Source organism: Rhinatrema bivittatum, chromosome 1 (assembly GCF_901001135.1).
Source record: "Rhinatrema bivittatum chromosome 1, aRhiBiv1.1, whole genome shotgun sequence".
Lineage (NCBI taxonomy): Eukaryota > Metazoa > Chordata > Amphibia > Gymnophiona > Rhinatrematidae > Rhinatrema > Rhinatrema bivittatum.
The window spans coordinates 223,143,318-223,168,731 of NC_042615.1; the positions used below are offsets into that span (position 1 = coordinate 223,143,318).

The 25,414-nt window shown below is 46.8% G+C and overlaps 1 protein-coding gene across 1 annotated transcript in view; it reads left to right on the forward strand.

Annotated features, from left to right (window-relative positions):
- The window catches only part of NOP14 (NOP14 nucleolar protein), a 289,956-nt gene that overhangs the window by 141,063 nt on the left and 123,479 nt on the right, over positions 1-25,414 (forward strand). The window contains 2 exon segments of the mRNA XM_029592043.1: positions 14,215-14,409; positions 14,411-14,498. Coding sequence (XP_029447903.1) covers positions 14,215-14,409; positions 14,411-14,498 — 283 coding nt within the window.

A 25,414-nucleotide genomic window follows, 5' to 3' on the forward strand; every position in this document is an offset into this window, starting at 1 on the left:
GGCCATCGATCGAAAATGGCGACCGGTTTCAAAAAATGCCCGGTCTGCAACCGAAATATGTCTATCACCGATCCGCATTTGGAATGTGTACTGTGCCTCGGGGGACAACACGATGTCAGTACATGCACCAAATGTGCAGAAATGATGGTCAAGGGACGAAAAGCCAGGCAAGAGAAGATGGAACACCTTTTTTCTCTTCAGCTAATCCCTTCTCCCTCAAAAGCACCGAGGTCGTCTCCGGCTGGAGCGACAAAAAAGAGTTTTACTGAAAAAACCGCATCTGGATGGATCCGGTGACCGTCTGTCCTCGCCACCATCTGTGATCTCCAGAAAGTCGGCAGAACGTTCTAAAACCAAACATCGCCATCGATCATCGTCCGCATCGGTATCCCAGGACGAGTCGATGCCGAAGCGGCCTAAAAATCAAGATACGTCGGTGGTTGGGCCTTCGCCGTCACCGATAACTACGACGTCATCGATGGACATCGCGCCACCGCATACGCCATCGGTGCCTTCACTCCTACCACAGCCAGAATTGTCTACACTTATTAGACAAGCTGTTTTACAAGCTCTACAGGAGCAACAAGTTCCGACAGGCCTGTCGATGCCGACCTCCGAGTCGATGCCGATATCCTCGATGTCTATGCCGATATCCTCGATGCCGATGCCCCCAGCATCGATGCCGATACCTCCATCGTCTGTATCGATGCTGATGTTTTTTCCTGTAACATCGATGCCGGTGATAACACCGATGACAACAATATCTTTCCTTCCAAGATCCTCGACGGGTTTCATAACCACCACACCGAGGCTGCAAACACAATCTACATCGATGTTATCTCAAATTCCATCGATGATTCCATCGACAGCATCCCTGCCACCACCTGATCAACCACTAGAAATACAAGATGAGGCATTTTACCGTCGCCTCCTACAAAGGTACCAGAATGTCATCGACAACTTACCACCTATCACTCCAAGAACAACATCTACTGAAATTTTCATCGATGATCCTCAACCTGGACCTTCAGGGCTTCATGTCCCACAACCACCAGCAACTCAGACAACTTACAGGGAAGATTCAGAAGACTCCTGGGATGACGAATCCTCTCAATTTTCCTCTGAGGAGTTCATGTCCAATCCTTGTTCTCCTGACCGAAGAAAGAAGTCACCCCCAGAAGATCTTTCCTTCTCATCATTTATGCAAACTATGTCTGATTCCATCCCATTTAAGTTGACTGCTGAGGAGGACACAAGAGCACAAACTCTTGAAGTATTACAGTTTGTGGATCCACCCAAACAGGTATTAGCAGTACCTGTACATGAAGTCTTACTGGATCTTCAGAAGAGAATCTGGGAACACCCAGCTTCTATCCCTGCAGTAAACAAGAGTGGAAACCACCTATATAGTTCAACCAGCTCCAGGGTACCACAAACAACAATTGCCCCATCAGTCTGTCGTTGTGGAATCAGCACAGAAAAAATCTAAACGTGTGTGCCTACATTCCTCCATCCCACCAGGCAGGGAGCACAGGTTCCTGGACACAATGGGTAAAGATCTACCACAGTTCCATGCTGAGCACAAAAATCTCTGCATATCAGCTCTATATAACTCAACACCAGAGAAATCTCTGGAAAGAGATGGAACAATTCATCACTTCCTTACCCACTCAATTCCAAGAGCCTACTCAAGCAATCATATCAAAAGGTCTTGAGGCAGGAAAACACGAAGTAAGAGCAGTGTATGATAACTTTGAAACTGCTTCAAGAACAGCAGCAGCAGGAATCACTGCTCGTCGGTGGGCCTGGCTCAAGGCGTCTGACCTCAGGCTTGAGGTACAAGATAAGCTTGTTGACATTCCCTGTCTTGGTGACAATCTCTTTGGAGATAAAATTCAAGAGGCTGTACAACAACTCAAAGATCACACTGAGACCCTTAAACTGTCTCAAACCCCTCAAGAACCTGCTAATCAACCTTCTCGTCGTCCTCCACGTAGAGATGTATGAAGGTCTTACTACAGGCCACGCAGGTATTACCAACAAACAACTATGGGTAGATCTACCAGGCCAACACAGCGATCTCAGGCCAGACAATCCAGACCTGCCCGTCCACAACCTCCTGCACAGACAGGACCTGCAACAGGCTTTTGAGGATTCCACCAGAGAACAGATTCAACCTTGCAATCCCAAGCCAAATCTTCCAGTGGGAGGCAGAATATCCCTTTTTCACACAAATTGGCAAACCATAACCTCAGATCAATGGGTTCTTTCCATAGTCACCCGAGGTTACAAACTAAATTTCACTTCCATTCCTCCAGAATGTCCACCAACATACTACCAACAACAAAACTCTCAACTTCATCAATTACAAACAGAATTATCCACCCTTCTGAGATCCAAGGCCATTCAACCAGTGCCCCGGACACAGAAGGGCAGAGGATTCTACTCCAGATATTTCCTCATTCCAAAGAAAACCAGAGGCCTACGTCCTATCCTAGACCTCAGAAATCTCAACAAATTTCTAAAGAAAGAAAAATTCAGAATGGTTTCTCTAGGCACCTGCTTCCACTTCTTCAAGCAAGGGATTGGCTTTGTTCTCTGGATCTTCAAGATGCTTATGCTCACATTCCAATATACCCTCCTCATTGCAAGTACCTGCGCTTCACAGTAGGCCATCAACATTTCCAATACAGAGTTCTACCATTTGGACTGGTGTCTGCTCCCAGAGTCTTCACTAAATGTCTAGCAGTCATAGCAGGATACTTGCACAAGGAAGGTGTCCATGTTTTTCCATATCTAGACGACTGGCTCATAAAGAGTCCATCTCAAAAAGGAGCAATAACTTCTCTCAACCGGACAATTGCTGTACTTCACTCCATGGGGTTTCTCATCAATTATCAAAAATCCCATCTCACTCCAACTCATCTACTTCAATTCATAGGAGCGGAGTTGAACACAAATCTAGCAAAGGCCGTTCTGCCTATAGAACGGGCAGAGGCCCTCATTCTACTAGCAAAGTCCATTTCCTTAGGGACACAAACCACAGCCCATCAGTTTCTGATACTGCTAGGTCACATGGCCTCCACAGTTCGTTACTCCTATGACAAGGCTAGCCATGCGAGTTACCCAATGGACTTTAAGGTTACAATGGATCCAAGCCATTCAACCACTCCACTATCCAATTCAAGTGACCAACCAATTAAAATAATCTCTACTTTGGTGGACCAACAAGGACAATCTGTGCAAAGGCCTACCTTTCCAACAACCAGTCCCAGAGATTACTGTAACTACAGATGCATCCACCTTAGGATGGGGAGCTCATGTAGACAATCTCCACACTCAAGGGACTTGGACAAAACTCGAAGCAACATTTCAAATCAATTTTCTGGAACTTCGAGCTATACGTTATACACTGCAAGCGTTCCAGGACTGCCTTTCACACAAGACTGTTCTCATCCAAACAGACAACACAGTTGCCATGTGGTACATCAACAAACAAGGAGGTACGGGCTTGTGTCTCCTTTGTCAAGAAGCAGCACAGATTTGGGGCTGGGCCCTGAATCACTCAATGTTCCTACGAGTCACTTATCTGGCAGGCATACACAATATAGTGGCGGATCGACTCAGTCGTCAATTCCAACCACACGAATGGTCCCTGGATTCTGCAGTAGCAACCAGGATATTTCAACGTTGGGGTCAACCAACAATAGACCTCTTTGCGTCACATCTGAATCACAAAGTGGACAAGTTCTGTTCTCTACACAAACAGAACAATCAGCCAGCCAAGGACGCCTTTGCTCGCCCTTGGAACTCAGGCCTACTATACGCGTATCCTCCAATACCGCTCATAACCAAAAACTCTAGTGAAGCTACAACAAGACAAAGGGACCATGATACTCATAGCCCCACATTGGCCTCGACAAGTATGGTTTCCAACACTGCTAGACCTCTGTCAGGGATCCAATTCGTCTGGGAGTAGCTCCCACTCTCATAACTCAGGATCAGGGCCGGTTGCGCCATCCCAACCTTCAGTCCCTATCCCTGACAGCATGGATGTTGAAAGCTTGATCTTACAACCACTCAATCTTTCATCCCATATATCTCAAGTGCTTAAAGCTTCACGTAAACCTTCCACACGAAAAATCTATTCTTCTAAATGGAAGAGATTCACTTTGTGGTGCTCAGCAAAAGATATAAATCCTTTCACTTGCCCCACAACTTCTCTACTGGACTATTTATACCATCTTTCAGACTCTGGTCTCCAGACTTCATCTATAAGAGTACATTTAAGTGCAATCTCTGCTTACCATGACAAGATAGGAGATGCACCTATATCCACACATCCTCTCGTAAGTAGATTTATGAGAGGTCTAACTCACCTTAAACCACCAATTCGAAAACCCGTCCCAAGCTGGGACCTGAATTTGGTACTAACAAGACTCATGCGCTCTCCTTTTGAACCCATCGACTCTTGTAATCTTAAATTTCTCACATGGAAGACTATCTTCCTCATAGCCATTACTTCAGCTAGAAGAGTTAGTGAGTTACAAGCACTTGTTACATACGAACCTTATACAAAGTTCCTACATGACAGAGTGGTTCTCCGTACCCATCCAAAATTCCTTCCCAAGGTGGTTACGGAATTCCACTTGAACCAATCCATAAATTTACCCACATTCTTTCCAAGGCCTCATGCCCATCCAGGGGAAACAGCCTTACACACCCTGGACTGTAAGCGTACACTCACTTTCTACTTAAACCGTACTTCAGTCCATAGGAAATCCACTCAGCTTTTTGTTTCTTATGATCCAAACAAACCGGGTAAAGCAGTGGGTAAACATACCCTATCCAATTGGATAGCAAATTGCATAGAGTTCTGCTATGAACAAGCAGGCCTTCATTTTCAAGGGCGAGTAAAGGCTCATTCAGTAAGAGCAATGTCAACATCAGTAGCACATTTTCGTTCAGTGCCAATCTTCGACATATGCAAAGCAGCAACATGGAGTTCTCTTCACACTTTTGAGCTCACTACTGCTTGGACAAAGAAGGAAGACAAGATTCAGCCTATGGACAATCTGTCTTAAAGAACTTGTTTCCAGTTTAATCCCAACTCCTTCTGCATCCAATGTTCTGTGATCTTCTGCTGACTCATTCAACAACAGTACTTCACTGTTGCCTCAATATAACATGACTCAGCCTCTAGCTCGCTATTCACCCATATGTGAGGACTAGCATCCTGCTTGTCCTGGGATAAAGCAAAATTGCTTACCTTGTAATAGGTGTTATCCCAGGACAGCAGGATGTAGTCCTCACAGAACCCACCCGCCACCCCGCGGAGTTGGGCCTCAGACCTTTATTATTTTATTTTTGCTAATGCTTTATGCTATATACCAGACTGAAGAGAGACACCTGTGGCAGAGAATATCATAGCATGCTGGGCATGCTCAGTGGCCTCTCACGGCCAGTCAAAAGTTTCTAGAAACTTTGACAGAAAGCTTTCCCGCCTGGGCTCCGTTCAGTGACGTCACCCATATGTGAGGACTACATCCTGCTGTCCTGGGATAACACCTATTACAAGGTAAGCAATTTTGCTGAACTCAAGGTTGCCATTATTTCCGTGGACCCCAACCCCCCTTCCCTCCCTCCCTCCCTCCCCTAACCTAATGCTAATGTGTGAGTGAGATGCTGTTTGCCAAGCTTCCCATGGTTCCCAGTGGTCCATAAATTTCTTCACCTGTTGATGTCTAATGACGGTGAGTTTATTCAAATAGCAAATCTTAGACAATCTCTGGTGTATCTGCTGTATGTGTGGTGGCTCTACCTGTTTCCAAAGAAACGCAATTTCCATTCTAGCAGCCAGTATTATTTGACGAATAATATGAAGATGTGGGTACTTTACTGGCGATAAAGAAATATTAAGCAGGAAAAAGGCGGGGTCTCTACCCACATGTACATCTGCCACCTCTGAAATCAGCTGTATGACTGACCAGTAAGAAGCCAATCTAGGGCATTCCCACCACATATTGATGTAAGTTCCCAAGTTACCACATGCTCGCCAGCATTGTGCTGATATACCGCTATACGTCCTATGCAGCTTAACTGGGGTAAAATACCACCTGTAGAGCATTTTATATCCATGTTCTATCAAGGATGCCGATATGGAGCTATGTCTAATGGATAAGATGCATTGTGACAGTTGTGCACCAGTCAGATTTGCCCCCAGATCAGCCTCCCAAGCCTGGATATGTACTGGTGCGATCTGTATAGGACCATTTAGGAGGGTATAAATACGAGAAATATGCCTTTTAATTCTATCTGAATGCTCGCAAAACCCCTCAAATAAAGATCTACCCTTGCCCAAGTCTTCCTTAATCCGTATTTGGGAAATATAAGATCGTACCTGACGATAAAAGAAATAATCAGAAGGAAGTAAATTGTGTTTCTGCTGCAGGTCTGAAAATTCACGCACCTTGCCCCTATGCCAAAAATGCCCTAGTTGGAAACAATTATGATCCTCCCATCGGATTGCTCTAGTTCTAGACATCCCTGGGGGAAACTGAGGGTTAAAGAATATTGGCGTAATTAAATAATACGTTTTTACCCACCAGATGTGATTTCCAACGATCCCAAACTTTTAAAGTATGTGCTACAGAGGGAGCGTTAGCTAGCTGTTGTTTCTGGATGTACTTCTGATACAGCCAGTGCCTGGGGGACCATTGGTTCCCCAGCGGCCACCAACGCCCTTCCTTTGGAGTGATTTCCATTTTCATGACCTCCGAGGAGGAAGAATCCGTGCGGCCGACGAGGCCCTTAGTGCTGCAGCCGTGCCTCCCCGATCCCGGACCATCAGGGATCTTGGTGCCATTAATGCCCTCGGGGCCGTCTGTGCCAAAACAGAGAGGCTTGGGCAGGGACTCTCCATGCCAGTCCCTGACGGACCTTAGCAAGGAGGAGCCCCCGTATGATCCCTGGGAAGATGACACATCCGAGTTTTCCTCGGAGCACTCAGACTACCTTCTTTCTGAGCAGTCCCCACCAGAGGAGAGGCGTCAGTCTCCCCGGAGAATCTTTCCTTTGTGAGCTATGGCAGAGTCTATTCCATTCCAGCTCCTCACTGAAGATTATGTTTAACACAAAATGCTGGAGGCGCTCCTGTTTGTTGATGCCCCAAAGGAGATAGTGGCTGTCCCAGTCCATGAGATCTTCAAGGAACTTCTCCTTAGTATCTGGGAGCACCCTGTGTCTGTTCCTCTGGTCAATCAGAAGGCGGACGCCATTTACCTGGTGCAGCAAGCCTTGGGCTTTTGGGAGGCGCCACCTCCTGCACCAGTTGTAGTGGTGGACTCTGCCCTCAAGAAGGCCAAGCGCTCGCACCCACACTTCTACCCCACCAGGTCGGGAACACAGGGCCTTTGATGCCCTAGGTAGGAAGGTCTTTCAGGGTGCTATGCTCATCGCTTGTATTGCGTCCTACCAACTGTATATGACCTACTACCACTAGAACCCGTGGAAACAGGTCCAGGAATTGTCGGAGCGCCTGCCCCAGGAACAGCAGGATGCTTTCATGGCGGTAGTGTAGCAAGGCCTAGAGGTGGGAAAACACAAGGTGTGGTCCACCTACAATGTTCTTGAAATGGAGGTGCATGTCGCTGCAGCAGACATTGATGCCTACAGAATGGCCTGGCTTCGTGCCTCGGAATTTAGACCAGAGATCCAGGAGAAACTGGAAGATTTACCCTGCATAGGGGAGAATCTCTTCGGAGATAAATTTAGGGACACGGTGGCCCAGTTAAAAGACCACCACGAGACCCTGCAACACCTCTCTGCGAGTACCTCAGATCCGCTATCCTCGATCAGGAAATCTTCGCCACAGGGCTTCAGGAAGTCCTTTTACCACAGAGAAAGTACTACCCTCCTGCCTCTTGGGCACGCACGTTACGTGCTTGCTCTCAGGGTCGCTCATGTCAACTGCGGACCCCCAGGCCTCAACCTGCCCACTAGCAAAGCCCCACTACAGGGTTTTGTCTATGGGCGAGGGAGCATGTGCCCAAATTGCTGTACCCTCAACCCCCTGACTTCCCGGAGGCCGGCTACATCTATTTGTGGACCTCTGGCCCAGCATTATGTCAGACCAGTGGGTTCTCGCCATCATTTGCCAAGGGTACCACCTGAACTTCAGGGATGTCCCCACGGACACTCTCCCGTGTTCATCGTGGGGTCTGTCCTCTCATCAGAAAGTGCTTATGACAGAGCTGTCCGCCCTACTAATGGCCAGGGCGATCAAAACCGTCCCCCTTCACCAGTGGGGCCAGGGGTTCTACTCTCAGTACTTCCTGATACCAAAGAAAACAGGGGGCTTCTGCCTTGTTCTCGACCTGAGGGTCTTGAACAAATTTCTGCAAAGAGAAAAGTTCAATATGATCTCTTTGGGCACCCTAATCCCTCTCTTGTAAAAAGGAGACTGGCTCTGCTTTCGACCTAAAGGATGCCTACACCCACATCGAGATCTTCCCCAGCCACAGGAAGTATCTCCGCTTTCTAGTGGGCAGGGAGCATTTCCAATACCGTATGTTGCCCTTCGGCCTCGCTTCGACCCCACAGGTCTTCACCAAATACCTGACAATTGTGGGGGCACATCTGCGCTGGCAGGGAGTGCACATGTTTCTCTATCTGGACAATTGGTTAATCAGAAGCAACACCCAGCAGGGGGCACTCCGCTCCCTGACCATAATGGCCCGTGTGCTGCAGTCTCTGAGATTTGTCATCAACTACCCCAAGTCCCATCTCAGCCCGTCCCCACGTCTGGGCTTTATTGGAGCCAGACTGGACACTATTCAGGCCAAGGTGTTTCTGCCCCACAACCGAGCGCATGCCGTGGCATCAATGGTGGGTTTGGTCCTCCGCAGTCAGGTTTCCACTCGCTTGTTGCTCCATCTTCTGGGTCACATGGCTGCTTCTGTTCACATTACCCCATTTGCCCACTTGTGTATGCTCATTGCTCAATGGACCCTCTGTTCACGGTGCTTGTAGGCAACCAAGGACCTCAATGCACATGTCTGCATCACGCAGCCTCTTCAGGCCTCCCTGTCCTGGTGGGAAAATCCCTCCAATCTGGAGGGGGGACTTCGGTTTCAAGCTCCTCCACACCAGATTGTGCTCACCACTGATGCATCCACCCTGGGTTAGGGGGCACATGTGGACAGCCTCCGCACACAGGGTCGATGGACGCAACAGGAAGCTCACCGCCAGATCAATTTCCTGGAGCTCCAAGCAATCCGCTACACGCTCTGGGTGTTTTGGGCTCGTTTGTCCCACAAAGCTGTCCTAATCCAAATGGACAATCAGGTTGCGATATGATACATCAACAAACAGGGAGGCATGGGCTCCTTCCTCCTTTGTCAGGAGACAGTGCAGATATGGTCCTGGGCCATATCCCAGGGCATGATCTTGCGAGCGATTTACCTGGCAGGGACAGAAAATGTGGTGGCGAACTGCCTGAGTCGGGCATTAAGACCACATGAGTGGTCACTTGGACCCTCAGTAGTGGGCCAGATCTTCTGCCTGTGGGGAACCACGGACGTGGATCTCTTTGCCTCCCCTTACAAAAGCAAAGTCAGATACTTCTGCTCCCTGCACAGGAGTGACGGAATGCCAGCGTCTGATGCCTTGGCCTGCCACTAGAGCAAGGGTCTTCTGTATGCATATCCTCGTAAAGCTCCAGCAGGACAAGGGGACCATGATCCTGGTGGCCCCGTGTTGACAGAGACAGCTTTGGTTTCCAGTCCTGCAGGACCTGTTGGTCAGAGAGCCCATCGGATCACAGCAAGCTGCGATATCCAAATCTCAGGTCCTTAGCTCTGACAGCCTGGATGTTGAGAGGCTAGTCCTGCAGCCCCTCTACCTCTCTGACGAAGTGTTCCAGGTACTGGTAGCTTCAAGAAAGTCTCCCACCAGGAAGTCTTGCAGGCTCAAGTGGAGGAGGTTCTCCATCTGGTGTGGAGGTCTTGGCTTGGATCCATTCGCCTGCCCCACGCTGCAGTTCTGGACCACCTGTGGCACCTCTCAGAGGCGGGCCTAAAGACCAACTTGTTCAGGGTCCAGCTGAGTGCCATCAGCGCTTACCATCAAGGAATTTGTGGTGCGCACATTTCTTTGCAGCCCCTAGTAGGGTGAATTATTTGGTGATTGCTTCAGATGAAACCTCCCATGCATCGTCCTGTGTGTCCTAGGACCTCAATGTGGTGTTGGCGCAGCTCATGCATGACCCGTTTGAGCCTTTGCACTACTGCAAGCTGAAGTATCTAACCTGGAAGGTTCTCTTCCTCGTAGCGGTCATTTTGGCTCAGAGTTAGCGAGCTTCAGGCGTTGGTGACGTATCCACCCTACACAAATTTCATTCATGATAGGGTGGTCCTGTGTACACACCCTAAGTTCCTGCCTAAGGTGGTGACTGATTTTCATCTTAATCAGTCTATTATTCTGCCCACCTTTTTCCCGAGGCCTAGGCGAATGGGCTCTACAAATTTGGACTCCAATAGGGCTTTGGCCTTTTATCTCGAACGCCCTGCAGGCCACAGGCAGCCCATGCAACTCTTCATATCCTTTGACAAGAACAGAATGGGTATTGCGGGCAAACAAACTTTGTCCAACTGGCTGGCAGATTGCATCTCTTTCTGCTATGTGCAAGCGGACCTTCAGCTTGGAGGCCGCGTTAAGGCTCAGTCGGTGAGAGCCATGGCAGCATCTGTGGCCCACTTATGAGCAGTCTCCGTTGCCAAAATCTGCAGAGCCATAATGTAGAGTTGCCTACACGTTTGCTGCTCACTCATAATAACTTTGGCCAATCTGTCCTTCGTAACTTTTTCCAGGCTTAAAAATCCAACTCTCCCTGCCTAAGGCCCTTTGTTGTGTTCATGTTGTCTCCCTGTATTATCAACAGCACCGCAGTTATGTTTGTCCCGTTGACACTTGGTTTGGTGCCTGTTAGTCATAAGTCTTACCAGGAGCAGCCTGTAGCTTAGTATTCATCCATCTGTGAGGACTACCATCCTGCTTGTCCGAGGAGAAAGCATAGTTGCTAATCTGTAACAGGTATTTTAGGACAGCAGGAAGTTAGGCCTCAGGAAATGTGCCCAACACCCCATGGAATTGGGTTCTCCTGCGTTTTATTTTATTTTTTCACTCGCGAGTTCTATGTTACAAGACTGAAGAGGGACCCCGCGTGGACACGCGGATAGTAGTATGCTGGGCATGCGCAGGGTGCAAGTCAAAGTTCTAGAAACTTTGACAAAAGTTTTTCCTGCCAGGCTCCACCTGATATCACCCATCCTGCTGTCCTAGGAGAACACCTTTGCAGGTAAGGAACTCTTTTCTTTTTTCTTTTTTTTTTGCTGTATGTTTGTCATTGATTGCAATTGTGTGTTATATCATTTGAGCCACTTTGAAACTTAGTAATGTATATCTGTTAAACATTTCAATTTATTAAAATTTATATTAGCTTTGTAAACTATTATGAGATGTAATTTGCCTAGGTTGGTATGCTCCGATATAGGCAAAAGAGAAATATTTAAATAACTTTTTCAACACAGCGTCTTTGCGAACAGAACTTTGGAGGCAGATAGCAGAGGCAGCTGCTTGGCACACAGAGTGCTGAAGGGCCAGCATCAGCCGGCTAAACTCCACTTGGAGCACCTGCAAATTGCTTCCTCCTATATGGCACTGAGTATCTATGCTGATATCAAGCTTTACATATTGAGGATTTGTTTGTGCCAAGTGCATAGAGTTGTAGCTGAATGACTTCAGAGTGAAACCTCTTCAAACTCTAGGTGATGATGGACTCCAAAGCCTCAAGAGTTGACCAAGGCCATTCCAATTGAGTTGCAGATCAGGGGAAAGCCTAAGGCATCTCTGTACATCCTCCAAGTACCTGGATGCCTTAAAAGAGTTGCTGGCAGTGTCCATCCACTCTCTTTACCAGAAATTGGGCAAGAGGCCCCACACTCTGTGCTCCCAGTTGGCAGGAAGGGCAGACATTGAACATTTTGTCCAGGTGGCAAAGCGATTCAACAGTGTTTGGTTTTCTAGTATGCTTAAAATATGCTAAGATGTCCAAGATATATGCCTCTCTGCCCCCAGGACTTGACTGTCAGACAGACTATTTTGGGAGAATGTTGTTTGTCTCACATGGCATCATATCCAACATACACAGTTAAGTATGTGTATGCCATCTGGAAAGGTCACAGGAATTCACCTACCATTTATCTTGGGAAGGTCATTGTTAATTTTAACTAATGACTCAAAGCGGGGTGTGCCAAAAGCATTGTATATGCTCAGCATATGAGACAGAATCAAGGGCCTTTGAATTGGCTATAGATGAATGTAAACTGTCATAGCTGTGTTTATCTAGCTTTGTCGGCCCGTATGACATAGTGAGGGCAAAGGTAGCGCCGGTGCCATTTTGAATATTGGCAATACGGCGCGAGTGCAGGAGGTCGCTCCCGGACCCCCGCTGGACTTTTGGCAAGTCTTGTGGGGGTCAGGAGGCCCCCCCCCAAGCTGGCCAAAAGTCCCTGGGGGTCCAGCGGGGGTCCGGGAGCGATCTCCTGCACTCGTGACGTCGGGTGACAGGAACTAAAATGGCACCAGCGCTACATTTGCCCTGTCATATGGTAAGGGCAAAGGGTCACCGGCGCCATTTCTATTAACACAGCCGTGGCCCGAGAGCGGGAGATCGCGCCGGGACCCCCCCCCCCCCACTGGACCCCAGGTAATTTAAAACATTTTGGGGGGGTTCGGGAGGGTGGGGGATTTGTTTTAAAGGTTCGGGGTGGGTTTTAGGGTTGTTTTGGTGTGCCAGTTTTCCCACCCTCCCCTGATTTATGATTTTTTGACGATAAATCGGGGGAATTGTTGTTGTATCGCAGCTCTAACGATTTTTGATGATTTAAAATATATCTGACGATTGTTTTAAATCATCAAAAAACGATTCACATCCCTATTTTCTACAGCTACTAGGCAACTTGTTTACCTTTGACCTTTAATCTGGATTTACCATACTTACAAATATAACAAATAACCACTTAATGCATTTTATTTATACCAGTTTATATTCTGCTATTTCTATAGTGTTCAACACAATTACAAGATTGCATGCATCCTAAAACGTATAAAAATATACATTATCAACAATCAGTTTATCTAGATTAAGCAATTTCATGTAAAAGCTGGCATGGCTCAAACGGCTATGCATCAGGAGTGGTAAAATAATCTCTGGCAATCTTGAAAACTTTTATGGGCATGTTTAAAAAAAAACAAATAGCAATAATAAATATCTGTATTAGGGACATGTATTCATTGGAAATGAAACAATTTTAATGAAACTACCTGTCTCATTTTAAATCAAAGAAAGACACAGAAAAATTAAGTTGATTTTCATTTTAAAAAAATCTGTCACTGCCACCAAAAATCCTCCCACCCCGACTCCCTGAGCCCTCTTGTTGAAAATTTCTTCACAGAAACCTCAGTTCTGAACACATGCATCAGCTTGTTTCTCTATAAGTGTTTGGTTTATTTTTATATATGTATTGTACTTATAGTGTGGTATTAACTTTGATTTGTATTAACACCTTTTAAGGTTACACATTGGTGCAGTGAATCTGAACTTGCATCCATGAGTTCTCCTCCTGTTGCATAGACCCAGCCCATTTTCCCTGGCGTTTTTATCAGGTCTCTTCCTCAGCCATGTTCTATTAGAATAAGGGTCATGAGATGAGGTTGAAAGAGAGTGCACTCAGACGTAATCTTAGGAAATATTTCTTTACAGGGAGGGTGGTGGATGCATGAAACAGCTTCCTAGTGGAGCTGGTGGAGACAAAAACAGTATCTGTATTCAAGAAAGCATGGGATAAATACAGGAGATCTCTAAGGAAATGAGAATGGGCAGACTGGATGGGTCATATGGTCTTTTTCGTGCCATCATGTTTGTATGTTAGAATATTGTATTCTTTTAACACTTTCAGTGGTACTATACTTGCATTGTTAATCATTTTTAAGAATTTTTCACATATATGGTTTATGACTCTGTAGGTTTTCAATAAAGGTACTAAATTTGAACATTAGGGAGAGAGTCCTTTATGCATGTTTATACATTCAGTGATACTTTTTTTTTCAGTTTTGCTTGTGTTGGTCATCTTACAGCTTTTTAACTGTTGACAGGATGGGAAATTACTCAATGTAGGTGATGAGGAAGGGGAGAGTGAGAATGAAGGTGAAGGTGTGATGGAAGAGGAACGAGATGAAGCCAGTGGTGAAAATGACGAAGATGAGACAAGTGATGTTCTTGAAACCCTCTCTGACCTTGAATCTGACTTGGGCAGCCAGGAGGAGGAGGATGGTATAGCAGAAAATCAGGAGACAAACACACCCAAAGCAAAAAAAAAAGAAATCACAAAGCAGAGAAGAAAAAAAAGCCGAAGCTGAGCTCCCATATACGTTTGCAGGTAAGCAAACAATCAGGTGTGCTTTATTTGTATTAAAACATTCGGGGATTGGCTGTGTGGCTTTGTTCATAGTGCCATGTATGGGGGATTCCAGTTTCAATGCCCCTTCTCCATTGGGACTGGTCAGGCCTGGGTGCATCATAGACATGGTGCAGTCAAGTCCAGGGAAGCAGGAAAGATGTCTGTTGCTTCTGTTGAGTTCCTTGCAAACCAGAATGGCACTTAAGGTACACATATGAAGTGGTACTCTTTGAATCAACAAAGGTCCACCAAGCTTCCCTCCCATTCTGGAGGGAAGAGGGGAAGATGGAATTAAAGGGTAGAAAAATATATTTTTGAACAAAAAAAATGGAAGCACCACTTTCTCACTGAGTTTTGACCAAATTTGAGCAAGGCATAGTGTTCATCTAGCCTTCTGCCTAAAAACATAGACCATTCTTTCATTCAAAATGTTTCTCAAAACTAGTTCAAAATGGCAAAACTAATTTCTAAGCCTTCTCAATTAATATGGCCTCTGGTACACCTCTTGTGCATGTCTGTTTGAGCTTTATTTCTGTGTTGTGAGAATTCTCCATTGACAAGTAGTGCTGAATTAGCCATGATACTTGTATGACGTCTGGTGCCAAACGAACCATTTCTGTCAGAGCTCAATAGAGCTTTGCTTTACTGAGCAAATGCAGAAATTCCCTCATGAGCCACCCGTCTCTTTTTATCCATATAGCTATAGCTGTCCAGACATTCGTCCTTCTCTAAAACACATTTTTTTAGTTTTTTTCTTAACAGTTTTCTCTACCTCGCTGCCTTTTCAGTGCTTCTTTAGAGTCTGGAGTAGTTCCGAAGGATTGAAGAGAGATAGATGTAGTCTTATTGACAAAAGTGTAAGCAAGGAAGAGGTTGGGAACTATATGCCATTTAGTCTGAACTCTGTGGTTAGCAAATTAATGGAATCGCTGCTGAAATAGAGGATAATATTGTTTCTGAAATACAATGGATTGCATGATCCAATGCAGCATGGCTTTACTAGAAGTAAATCTTGTCAAATGAATCTAATTAGTTTCTTTGATTTTCGTGACCAGAGTGTTGGATCAAGGGAGAGCACTTGACATAATATACTTGAATTTGAGTAAGGCCTTTGACACGAGTCTATAAAGAAGACTTATAAAGTGACTATAATTGGCATGGTGCCTAGAGTGAATGATTGAGTTACAAACTGACTGAGTGGAAGGCAATAAAGGGTAGAGGTAAATGAAGATTACCACTGCCCTGAGGAGGGTGTTGTTACTAATGCTGTGCCTCATAGGACTGGTTCATTTCAACATTTCTGTGAGTTAGGTAGTGGAAGGTTTAACGGGAAAGGTTTGGTTTTCCTATCATGTAGCCAGATGGACTCAGGACCAGTGGATTATGTGCTCTTCTGCTAGCAGATGGGAGACTGAGTCAGATTTCAAAGCTGATGTCACCCTAGATATATCCCTGCAGTGACCTCAGCTCTCCAGTATCTCTCCGTCTCCTAGCAGATGCGGACACTATCCCACACACTAGCACAGTGTTAGGAAATCACAGCAAGAAGACAAAATTTACCTTAAGAATAGGAGCCCCACTCTCCTGCAGTGATACCTAAGGGACCCTCCCCCAGTTGAGAATTCCTGAGATGATTTCAATATCCCTCAGAGGTGAGCCTTGGTCCGGTAGCCCCGGTGTGGACTTAGCTCCTAGAGCGGCTGAAAGGCTGCGGGTGCACATCTGAGCACGGCAGTGAAGGTAAAGCCCTCTCCCCCCGCAGCTGGAGACCGTCCCGGCACGCGATCGGTAAGCGCCGAGACCAGGTAAGAGGAAAACTTTAAACTAAGGTCTCTGGTCTCCGGGGCTCGGAGTGCCGTCCCAATTCCTAATTTCACCCGGCGAGGTAAAAGGGAGCATGGATCAGGTTGAGCAGTCTTGGTTGGGCTAGGCCCCGGTCCGGAGCAGGGGTCTGAACCCTCAGAGGGCTCCAACTTATGTGCAGGGGCGCCGGCGCCATCTTCCCTTCTCGTCCGGCGGTACGAGTGGGACAGACCAGTCGGTCAATGTGCCCAACTTGTGCTCCTTCAACGTAGACGCGCACACAACTGCGCGCATAACTACACGCACAGCCGTGCTTACAGCTATACGCGTGCATTGGGCTCACATGCATAACTACATGCACATTGAAGCACATTACCTGTGCGCCTAGTCATAGAGGCAATTGCACCGGCGTCCAGGAAGCCCAGAAGACACTCTCTTTGCACAGCCTGCCACATCAGAGCCGCACAGCCTGAACTGGAGTTCTGCCTGTGTCATCACTGCGAAGAAGCCCAGCAGGGACCAAAGCCTGGTCCCTTCACTGTCTGAGGATGGGTCTGGAGCCACTACATACGATAGCACCCCGGATCTATGCAACTCTGAAATGGCTTCTCCACAAGAGGGCACCTCATGGGGTACCTACTCAGAATCCCCCTGGGATAAACATGGACCCAGGGACCTTCTCCTGGTTAGAATTTTTCCAATGGCTGCAAGCCTTCGTTCAGGCGCAATCAGCCCCGGCTGCGACCCGTGTTCAATCGCTGCCGGAAGCACAAGATCCTCCCGGCCCTGCTCAGATGCCTTGAGACATGCCTTGCCTAACCAAGAATTTCCCTGACAGGGACCCAGACATCTCAGATGATGATGGGGGCTCCTTGGAAAAAGGAGAAATCCCTCCAGGCCTGGAACCATACAGAGCCATGCTTTGCTTCTTCCACAGGGATGAATTACCAGCCCTTGTTTCCCAGACTCTGAAGTCTCTGGGTATTCCAGGCACGGATCCTATGGCGGAACCAAAGAAGAACCCCATCTTGGTGTCTCTTCGTAAGGCCTCATGCTATTTCCCAATGATGGAAGCCAACCAGGAACTGATTGACCTGGAGTGGGATGCCCCCAGAAGCCAGCTTTAAAGAAGGTTGGGCCTTGGAAGCCTTGCACCCTCTGGAACCAGCGACCAAGGAACGCCTGCATTTTCTGAAAGTGGACACCATGGTCTGTGCCGTCTCAAAGCGAACAACCATTCCCATTGAGGGAGGAGCTGCATTGAAGGATACACAGGATAGATGATTAGAATCCATCCTTAAGCAGGCCTTCGCAACATCAGTGACACTACAGATTGCTTCCTGCTGCGCACTGGTGGGCACGTTCCTGTTTGCTCCTCTCTAGAGAGGTAAACAACTCAGGAACATATACCGGTGAAACGATTGAACCTGCAGCAGCCTTTCTGACGGATGCAAGCTCAGATCTGGTGCGTTCTTCAGCCAGAGGAGTAGCCTCTGTAGTGGCGGCCAGCAGACAGTTATGGTTGTGAAATTGGTCTGCTGATGCGACCTCTAAAGCGAATCTCACAAGGATGCCCTTTAAAGGATCTCTCTTACTCCTGTTCCTTCTTGTTTAAGCAGAGCTAGCCCGCTATAGTTGTTCAATATGTCAGACTGGGGGAGGTATCAGAGTGCAGCCTCTCCTAGTTTGTTGGCGACATGAGTATTCTCTAGGGTGGCTCTAGAGATGTCTTAGACACAGTGATAGATATCTGGAAGGGGGAAAATTGAGAAGTGTTTCCTCATGGTTCTGTGATTTGTGTCATCAATATCGATTGCTGTATTATGTTTGCTTGTCTGTTATCGGCAAAGTTTCATATTGTGTCTGAGGATCACTCAATAAAAATTGTATTGCAAAAAAAAAAAAAAAAAAAAAGGATCTCTCTTATTCGGAAGCAAATTGTAGAAGTTAGCCAGCAGGTGGAGCGAATCTCCAGTACTTTGGCTGCTGGAGGACAGGGGTAAAAGATCCCAGCGCCCCTCCACCAAAAGAACTAGGGGCAGAGACTCTCAATACTTTCACCCCTACTAGAAGTCGCAGTTCCAGGCACCTCATCCCTCAGGAAGGTCTCAGTCCTTTTGGAACCAAAAAACCAAGAGAGGAACAGGCCCGGGGGCAGGCTCCGGCTGTACTCCCCAATGAGAATGGGACGACCCATCCACAGGAAGAGGAAACAGGGGGTCGGCTTTCCCTCTTCTATCCACGATGGGTCGAAATCACATCAGACAAGTGGGTACTAAACATCATTCGAGAAGATTACTCTCTGGATTTCCTCAGCATCCCTCAGGACAAATTTATGATGTCACCCTGCCACTCCCACACCAAGAGACTGGCAGTGGAAGCCACTCTGACAAGACTACTCAGTCTGAAGACAATAACGCCGGTTCCTATGCCCCAACAAAATACGGGCACTATTCCATCTATTTTATCGTTCCTAAGAAAGAAGGATCATTCCAACCCATCTTGGATGTCAAGAACGTCAACCGTCATCTGCGGATAATTATTTATTTAAAAAGTTTTGTATACAGTCATTCGAAAGGAACATCACAACGCTTCACTTAACAAAAACATCATAAAACAATGATATTTATTGGTGGACAGAATTACAAAAACGTTTTCAATATAATACACTTCTGTATGGAGACTCCGCTCCATAATAATGGCAGTACAACCAGGAGAGTTCCTAACCTCCCTGGATCTCTCCGAAGCCTACCTTCACATTCCAGTCCATCAAGATCAGTGTTTTCTACACTTTGCGATACTGGGTCACAAAACCAGTTCCGAGCGCTACCCTTTGGTCTATCAACTGCCCACAGAACATTTTCCAAAAATGTGGTCGTGGTGGCAACACTGAGGAAGGAAGGGATCTTGGAACACCCTTACTTGGACGACTGGCTGATCAGGGCAAAGTCTTCGGAAGAGAGCTGGCAGGTGACCATGGTCAAGAGCAGTCTGCAGCCCTCTCAGTCTCTAGAGTACCTGGGGGCCAGTTTCAACACCAAACAGAACAGTCTTCCTCCCTCCCCCGATGAGAAGGAAGCTGATGGATCAGTTACAATGATTGATGACCAATGCACGCCCCAAAGTATGGGACTATCTTCAAGTCCTCTGGCTCATGGCATCAACCCTGGAGGTTGTTCCGTGGGCAAGGGCTCACATGTGACCACTCCAGTGTTCCTTACTGTCACACTGGAACCCACTGTCCCAGGATTACTCAATTTGCCTCCAACTACCAGCAGAGGTACGTTCTCAGCTTCAGTGGTGGCTACAGGAAGACCACCTAAGTAGAGGAGTATGCCTATCCCCACCGAACTGGATTGTGCTCTGCGCGGATGCGAGCCTACGAGGTTGGGGAGCCCACTGTCAGAAACAATGGAGCAAGGAAGAGGCAGGATGGAACATAAACTGCCTGGAAGCTCGAGCAGTCAGACTAGTTTGCCTGCGATTAAGCCACAAGCTCTGAGGCAAAATGATTAGCGTAATGTTGGACAACGCTACAACTGTTGCCTACATCAACCACCATGGAGGCACCAGGAGCCAGCAGATATCTCTGGAGATAGACCCTCTCATCGCATGGGGGGAGATAAACCTACAAGTGATCTTGGCCTCCTACATTGCAGGAAAATATAACGTCTCAGCAGACTTCCTCAGCAGAGAGAGCCTGGACCCGGGGGAATGGACGCTGTCGACCATAGCCTTCCAACTGATAGTAAATTGCTGAGGCCTCCCAGCCATGGACCTACTGGCCACCTCTCTCAGTACCTAAGACCCCAGGTTCTTCAGCCGCAGACTAGAGCCACACTCCCAAGGGATCGACGCTCTCGTCCAGACCTCGCCAGAGGAAGACTTACTGTATGCCTTCCCCCCATGGCCACTACTGGGCAAGAACATCCGCAAGATAGAACACCACAGGGGACTAGTTCTACTAGTGGCCCCAGATTGGCCAAGACGCTCATGATGCGCAGCATGCAAAGACTCCTGGGAGCCCTCTGTGCCTACCTCCACACATGGACCTTCTCCAGCAGGGCCAGATTCTTCACGAAGATACATATCAATTCTCTCTTATGGTCTGTCCCTTGAGAGAACTTGCCTGAAGAAGCGTGGTTACTCGAAGGCCGTGATTGACACCCTGCTCCGTGCGCACAAGTTCTCAACATCTCTGGCATACATACAGATCTGGAGAATATTCGAAGCGTGGTGCGAGGACAGCGTGATATTCCCGCGGCAGCCAAAATCCCCGTTACTCTGGCGTTTCTACAGGACGGTATGAAGAAGGGGTTGTCACTCCCTCAAGGTCCAAGTAGCAGCCCTCTCCTGCTTCAGAGCCGAAGTGAACGGAATCAGTCTATCAGCTCATCCGGACTTGGCCCGTTTCCTAAAAGGGGTTAAGCAACTCTGGCCACCCCTAAAGTTGCCGGTGCCCCTATGGAACCTCAGTCTGGTATTAGACTTCCTAGTGGGGGGCTTCCTTTAGACCAGTGCGCGGTCTGTCACTATGCCTCTTGACTGTTCCAGTGAGGACCTAATCTCAGCCTTATCCAATTCCCTGTCCAAACTCGACTGCACCAATCCAGAAGCTGCTCTTGCTTCATGGAGCAAACTCACCCTTGACATAGCAAATAATTTATGTCTGATCACTAGACACCCATCCTCAAAAAACCTAAAACCATGGTATACCGCTGAGTTAAAAATAATGAAAAAAAAACTCAGACGGAATGAGAGAATATGGCGTAAAGACCCCTCACCTCAACATGCTTCCTTCTACAAGTCTGCTCTTCACTGCTACAGACTCGCTACACTTAAGTCCAAACGCGACTTTTACGCCTCCAAAATACATGAATACATGTACAACCCCAAAGCCCTGTTCTCCTACGTTGCGGATCTCACGAAGTCCACTCCTTCCTCCATCCCCGATACTGAAGCTAGTAGCAAATGTGAAGAACTAGCACTCTACTTCCTCAAAAGAATAGCAAACATCCTCATTAGATTCCCCCCTACCCCATCTTCCCCCCCCCCCTTATCCAAGCCTACTCACTGCCATCCTTGACTCACTTGACCTCACCTCCTCCTAGGAAATTGAATCAATTCTTAAAAATATTAAACCTGCCTCCCACCTCATAGACACCATCCCTACTAAAACACTCCTAACTATTCCCAACACCATCGCCAAACCCCTAGCTGACATCATTAACTGCTTCCTTTCCTCTGGCATAGTCCCAGACACGCTCACGCATGCAGTGGTCAAACCCCTGCTCAAAAAACCATCGTTAGACCCCAATGATCCATCTAATTTCCGTCCTATCTCAAACCTCTCATTTATCTTGAAAATTATGGAAAATGTCAACTCCCAACTCATGGACTACCTTGAAAACAATAATATCCTTCACCTTTCACAATTTGGTTTTCGCAAGCACTTCAATACTGAAACCCTATTACTCTCCCTCTCTGTCCACCTCATCAGAGGCATGGACCAAGGTCACTGCTACTTTCTTGCCCTTCTCGACATGTCCTCTGCTTTCGCCATGATATGCCACAGCCACCTCCTCGTCCGCCTATCTGACATAGGCATCTCAGGTTCAGCCCTCCTGTGGTTTAAATCCTACCTGTCTAATTGACAATTCTCAGTCAAAATAGGCAACGCTGAATCCACTCACTACTCCCTCTCCCACGGAGTTCCACAAGGTTCCTCCCTCTCATCCACCCTATTCAATATTTACCTTACACCCCTCTGCCAACTCCTATCTGACCTTGGCCTCAAATTCTACCTATACGCAAATGACATCCAAATCATCATCATACCTATTCATGACTCTATCTCCGAATCTCTAAAACTCTGGGAGAAATGTCTTGCTTCCATTAATACCCTACTTACAAATCTCCAACTTGCCCTAAACACCTCCAAAACTGAACTGCTCTTCATATCCCAACACCAAATCCCTAAACCCTCCCTTGCAAATGACCCAGCATATAGTTCCATCTCCGCTCAGCCCTTTGTACGAGACCTCTGTGTCCTGATCGACCAGCAATTGAACCTAAAGAAAAACATCAACAATATCCTCAGAGGGTTTCTTTAAGCTCAATGTTCTAAAAAAAACCCCTAAAACCCTTACTGCACACCCATGATTTCCATACCGTCATTCAGGCCACCCTCTCCTCTAAAATGGACTACTGCAATTCCCTTAAGAACATAAGAACATAAGAAAATGCCATACTGGGTCAGACCAAGGGTCCATCAAGCCCAGCATCCTGTTTCCAACAGTGGCCAATCCAGGCCATAAGAACCTGGCAAGTACCCAAAAACTAAGTCTATTCCATGTAACCATTGCTAATGGCAGTGGCTATTCTCCAAGTGAACTTAATAGCAGGTAATGGACTTCTCCTCCAAGAACTTATCCAATCCTTTTTTAAACACAGCTATACTAACTGCACTAACCACATTCTCTGGTAACAAATTCCAGAGTTTAATTGTGCATTGAGTAAAAAAGAACTTTCTCCGATTAGTTTTAAATGTGCTCCATGCTAACTTCATGGAGTGCCCCCTAGTCTTTCTACTATCCGAAAGAGTAAATAACCGATTCACATCTACCCGTTCTAGACCTCTCATGATTTTAAACACCTCTATCATATCCCCCCTCAGTTGTCTCTTCTCCAAGCTGAAAAGTCCTAACCTAACCTTCTCCTAGGTCTTCCCTATTCCAACATAAAACCGCTTCAAATGCTCCAGAATGCGGTAGCGAGGAACATCACAAATGCCCGTAAATCTGACCACATCACCCCCATCCTCAAAGACTTTGAGGATGGGGGTGATGTGGTCAGATCCCATCACGCATCCTCTATAAAACCCTTACCATTATTCATAAATCCATCTACAGATACAATTCCAACTGGCTTGATGAACCGTTCCGCCTCATACTCTCTAACCGCCCCACCAGAGCAACCTACAAAGGAACCCTCCATGTACCATCCCTCAAGAAGCACACCTCACCTCCACGAGGGATCGAGCCCTCTCCATTGCTGGTCCTACCCGCTGGAACTCTCTACCCACATACCTCCGACTTGAGCCTTGTACCACCAAATTCAAAAATAAGCTAAAGACATGGCTCTTTAAGCAGGCTTACCCAGACTAGTCCCCCCTGCCCTGCTGACCCTATCCTGTATCAGTACCTGACCTGAACCTATGTATAAAGTTATTTTCACATTGTTCACCTGATATCTTATACAGTTTGCTGCTCTCACTTGCCAGCCTCAACTTCTTATCTTCCTCTTCTCTGTAGTCCCATCCCCAGTACTTGTTTGATGTATTTTCTACCTGCAGTTCTGATGTAAACCGGTATGATGTAACCACTAATACCGGTATCAAAAAAGCTTGAAATAAATAAATAATATTGAAGACTGTATTCCTGGTGGCAATATGTTCAGCTCGTCGAATCTCCGAACTACAGGCATTATCCTGCCTGGAACCGTTCCTTAGGTTCATTACTGGAATGATACAGCTGCGCACCGTCCCCTTCTTCCTACCAAAAGTGGTTTCCGAGTTTCATTTGAACTAGCTATCTCCCTGCCATCTCCAGATGAACATAAGGACTCTGAAGACTCATGCCATGTTCGCCATCTAAATATCGGCAGACTCCTGGTGCGATATCTGGAAAGACTGGAACTGGTGCGCAAAACGGATCACTTGTTCGTTCTCCACAGCGAGAAGAATCAAGGAGAAGCAGCTTCGTGGGCGACCATAGCTCGCTGGATCAAGGAAGTAATCAAGGCAGCCTACATATGGGCAGGAAAGCCCTTACCACTGCAGGTTAAGGCTCATTCTACTAGGGGCCCAGGCAGTATCTTGGGCAGAAACCAAGCTGCTATCACCCGCCGAGATTTGTCGGGCGGCGACGTGGTCCTCCTTACACACTTTCTCTAGGTTCTACCGCCTGGATGTTAAGGCCTGAGAAGACGTAGCTTTCACAAGGGCAGTACTAAATGGACCACGGGCAGCCTCCCCCCTTGTCCGGGAGTAGCTATTGTACATCCCACTGGTCCTGAGTCTCTCTGGCTACACGCTAAGAAATGGAGAAATTACTTACCTGATAATTTTGTTTTCCTTAATGTAGACAGATGGACTCAGCATCCTACCCACGGCTGCCCCAGAGAAGGAGGACCTCGGAAAGCGAACCTCGAGATTAAGCAAATACGGATAAGCCGTTGTCTACCCCCTGGTTCTAAACACCCGCAGTTTGCCTGGTGTCTGCTTTAATTGGTTGAGTGCACTGGTGGTCTCCAGTTTTTTAAATCAGTTCAATCAAGTTTAATCAGTTTTAATCAAGTTATTTAAGCAAGTATATATCCACAATGGCTTTTCAAAGAGAATACTGAAGAGCTGAGGTCACTGCATGAGTATATCTAGGGTGATGTCAGCCTTGAAATCTGATTGTCTCCCATCTGTTAGCAGAAGAGCACATAACCCACTGGACCTGAGTCCATCTGTCTACACTAAAGAAAATGAAATTATCAGGTAAGTAATTTCTCCATTTTTTGCCAATGATACCAACATCTGTAACAGTAGACAGCAAGGAAGTTGTGGAAAACATGAGGAGGGATCTAGCAAAGCTTGAGAAATGGTCTAGAGACTGGCAGCTAAGATTTAAAGCTAAGAAATGCAGAGTAATGCATTTAGAATGCAAAAATCTGTAGTTCATCTCAATATCAATACCAAAGAAGCCCTCTTAAACACCCAGCGAATCCCCTGCTAAATCATCTGATGCACCTCCCTGCACCCACTCCCTCCCCAGCCATACTCATTCCCTTCCTTTTCTCCACCTGCTCCTGCCTTTACAATAGAACTAATGTGCACCATTCCCTGCACATTTCCCATCGGAGGAATGAATCACCAAGTGGCCCGCCATACCTAAATGTTACAATCAGCAGCATAGTTGTATTTTTATGTTTATATTCTGTGTTTTAAGATGTGATTTGTTTATATGCAATCCACATGCATAAAACCACCTAGAAACAGGTCCTGGAAATAGGTGGTTTATAAATTAATGGAAATAAATATATTG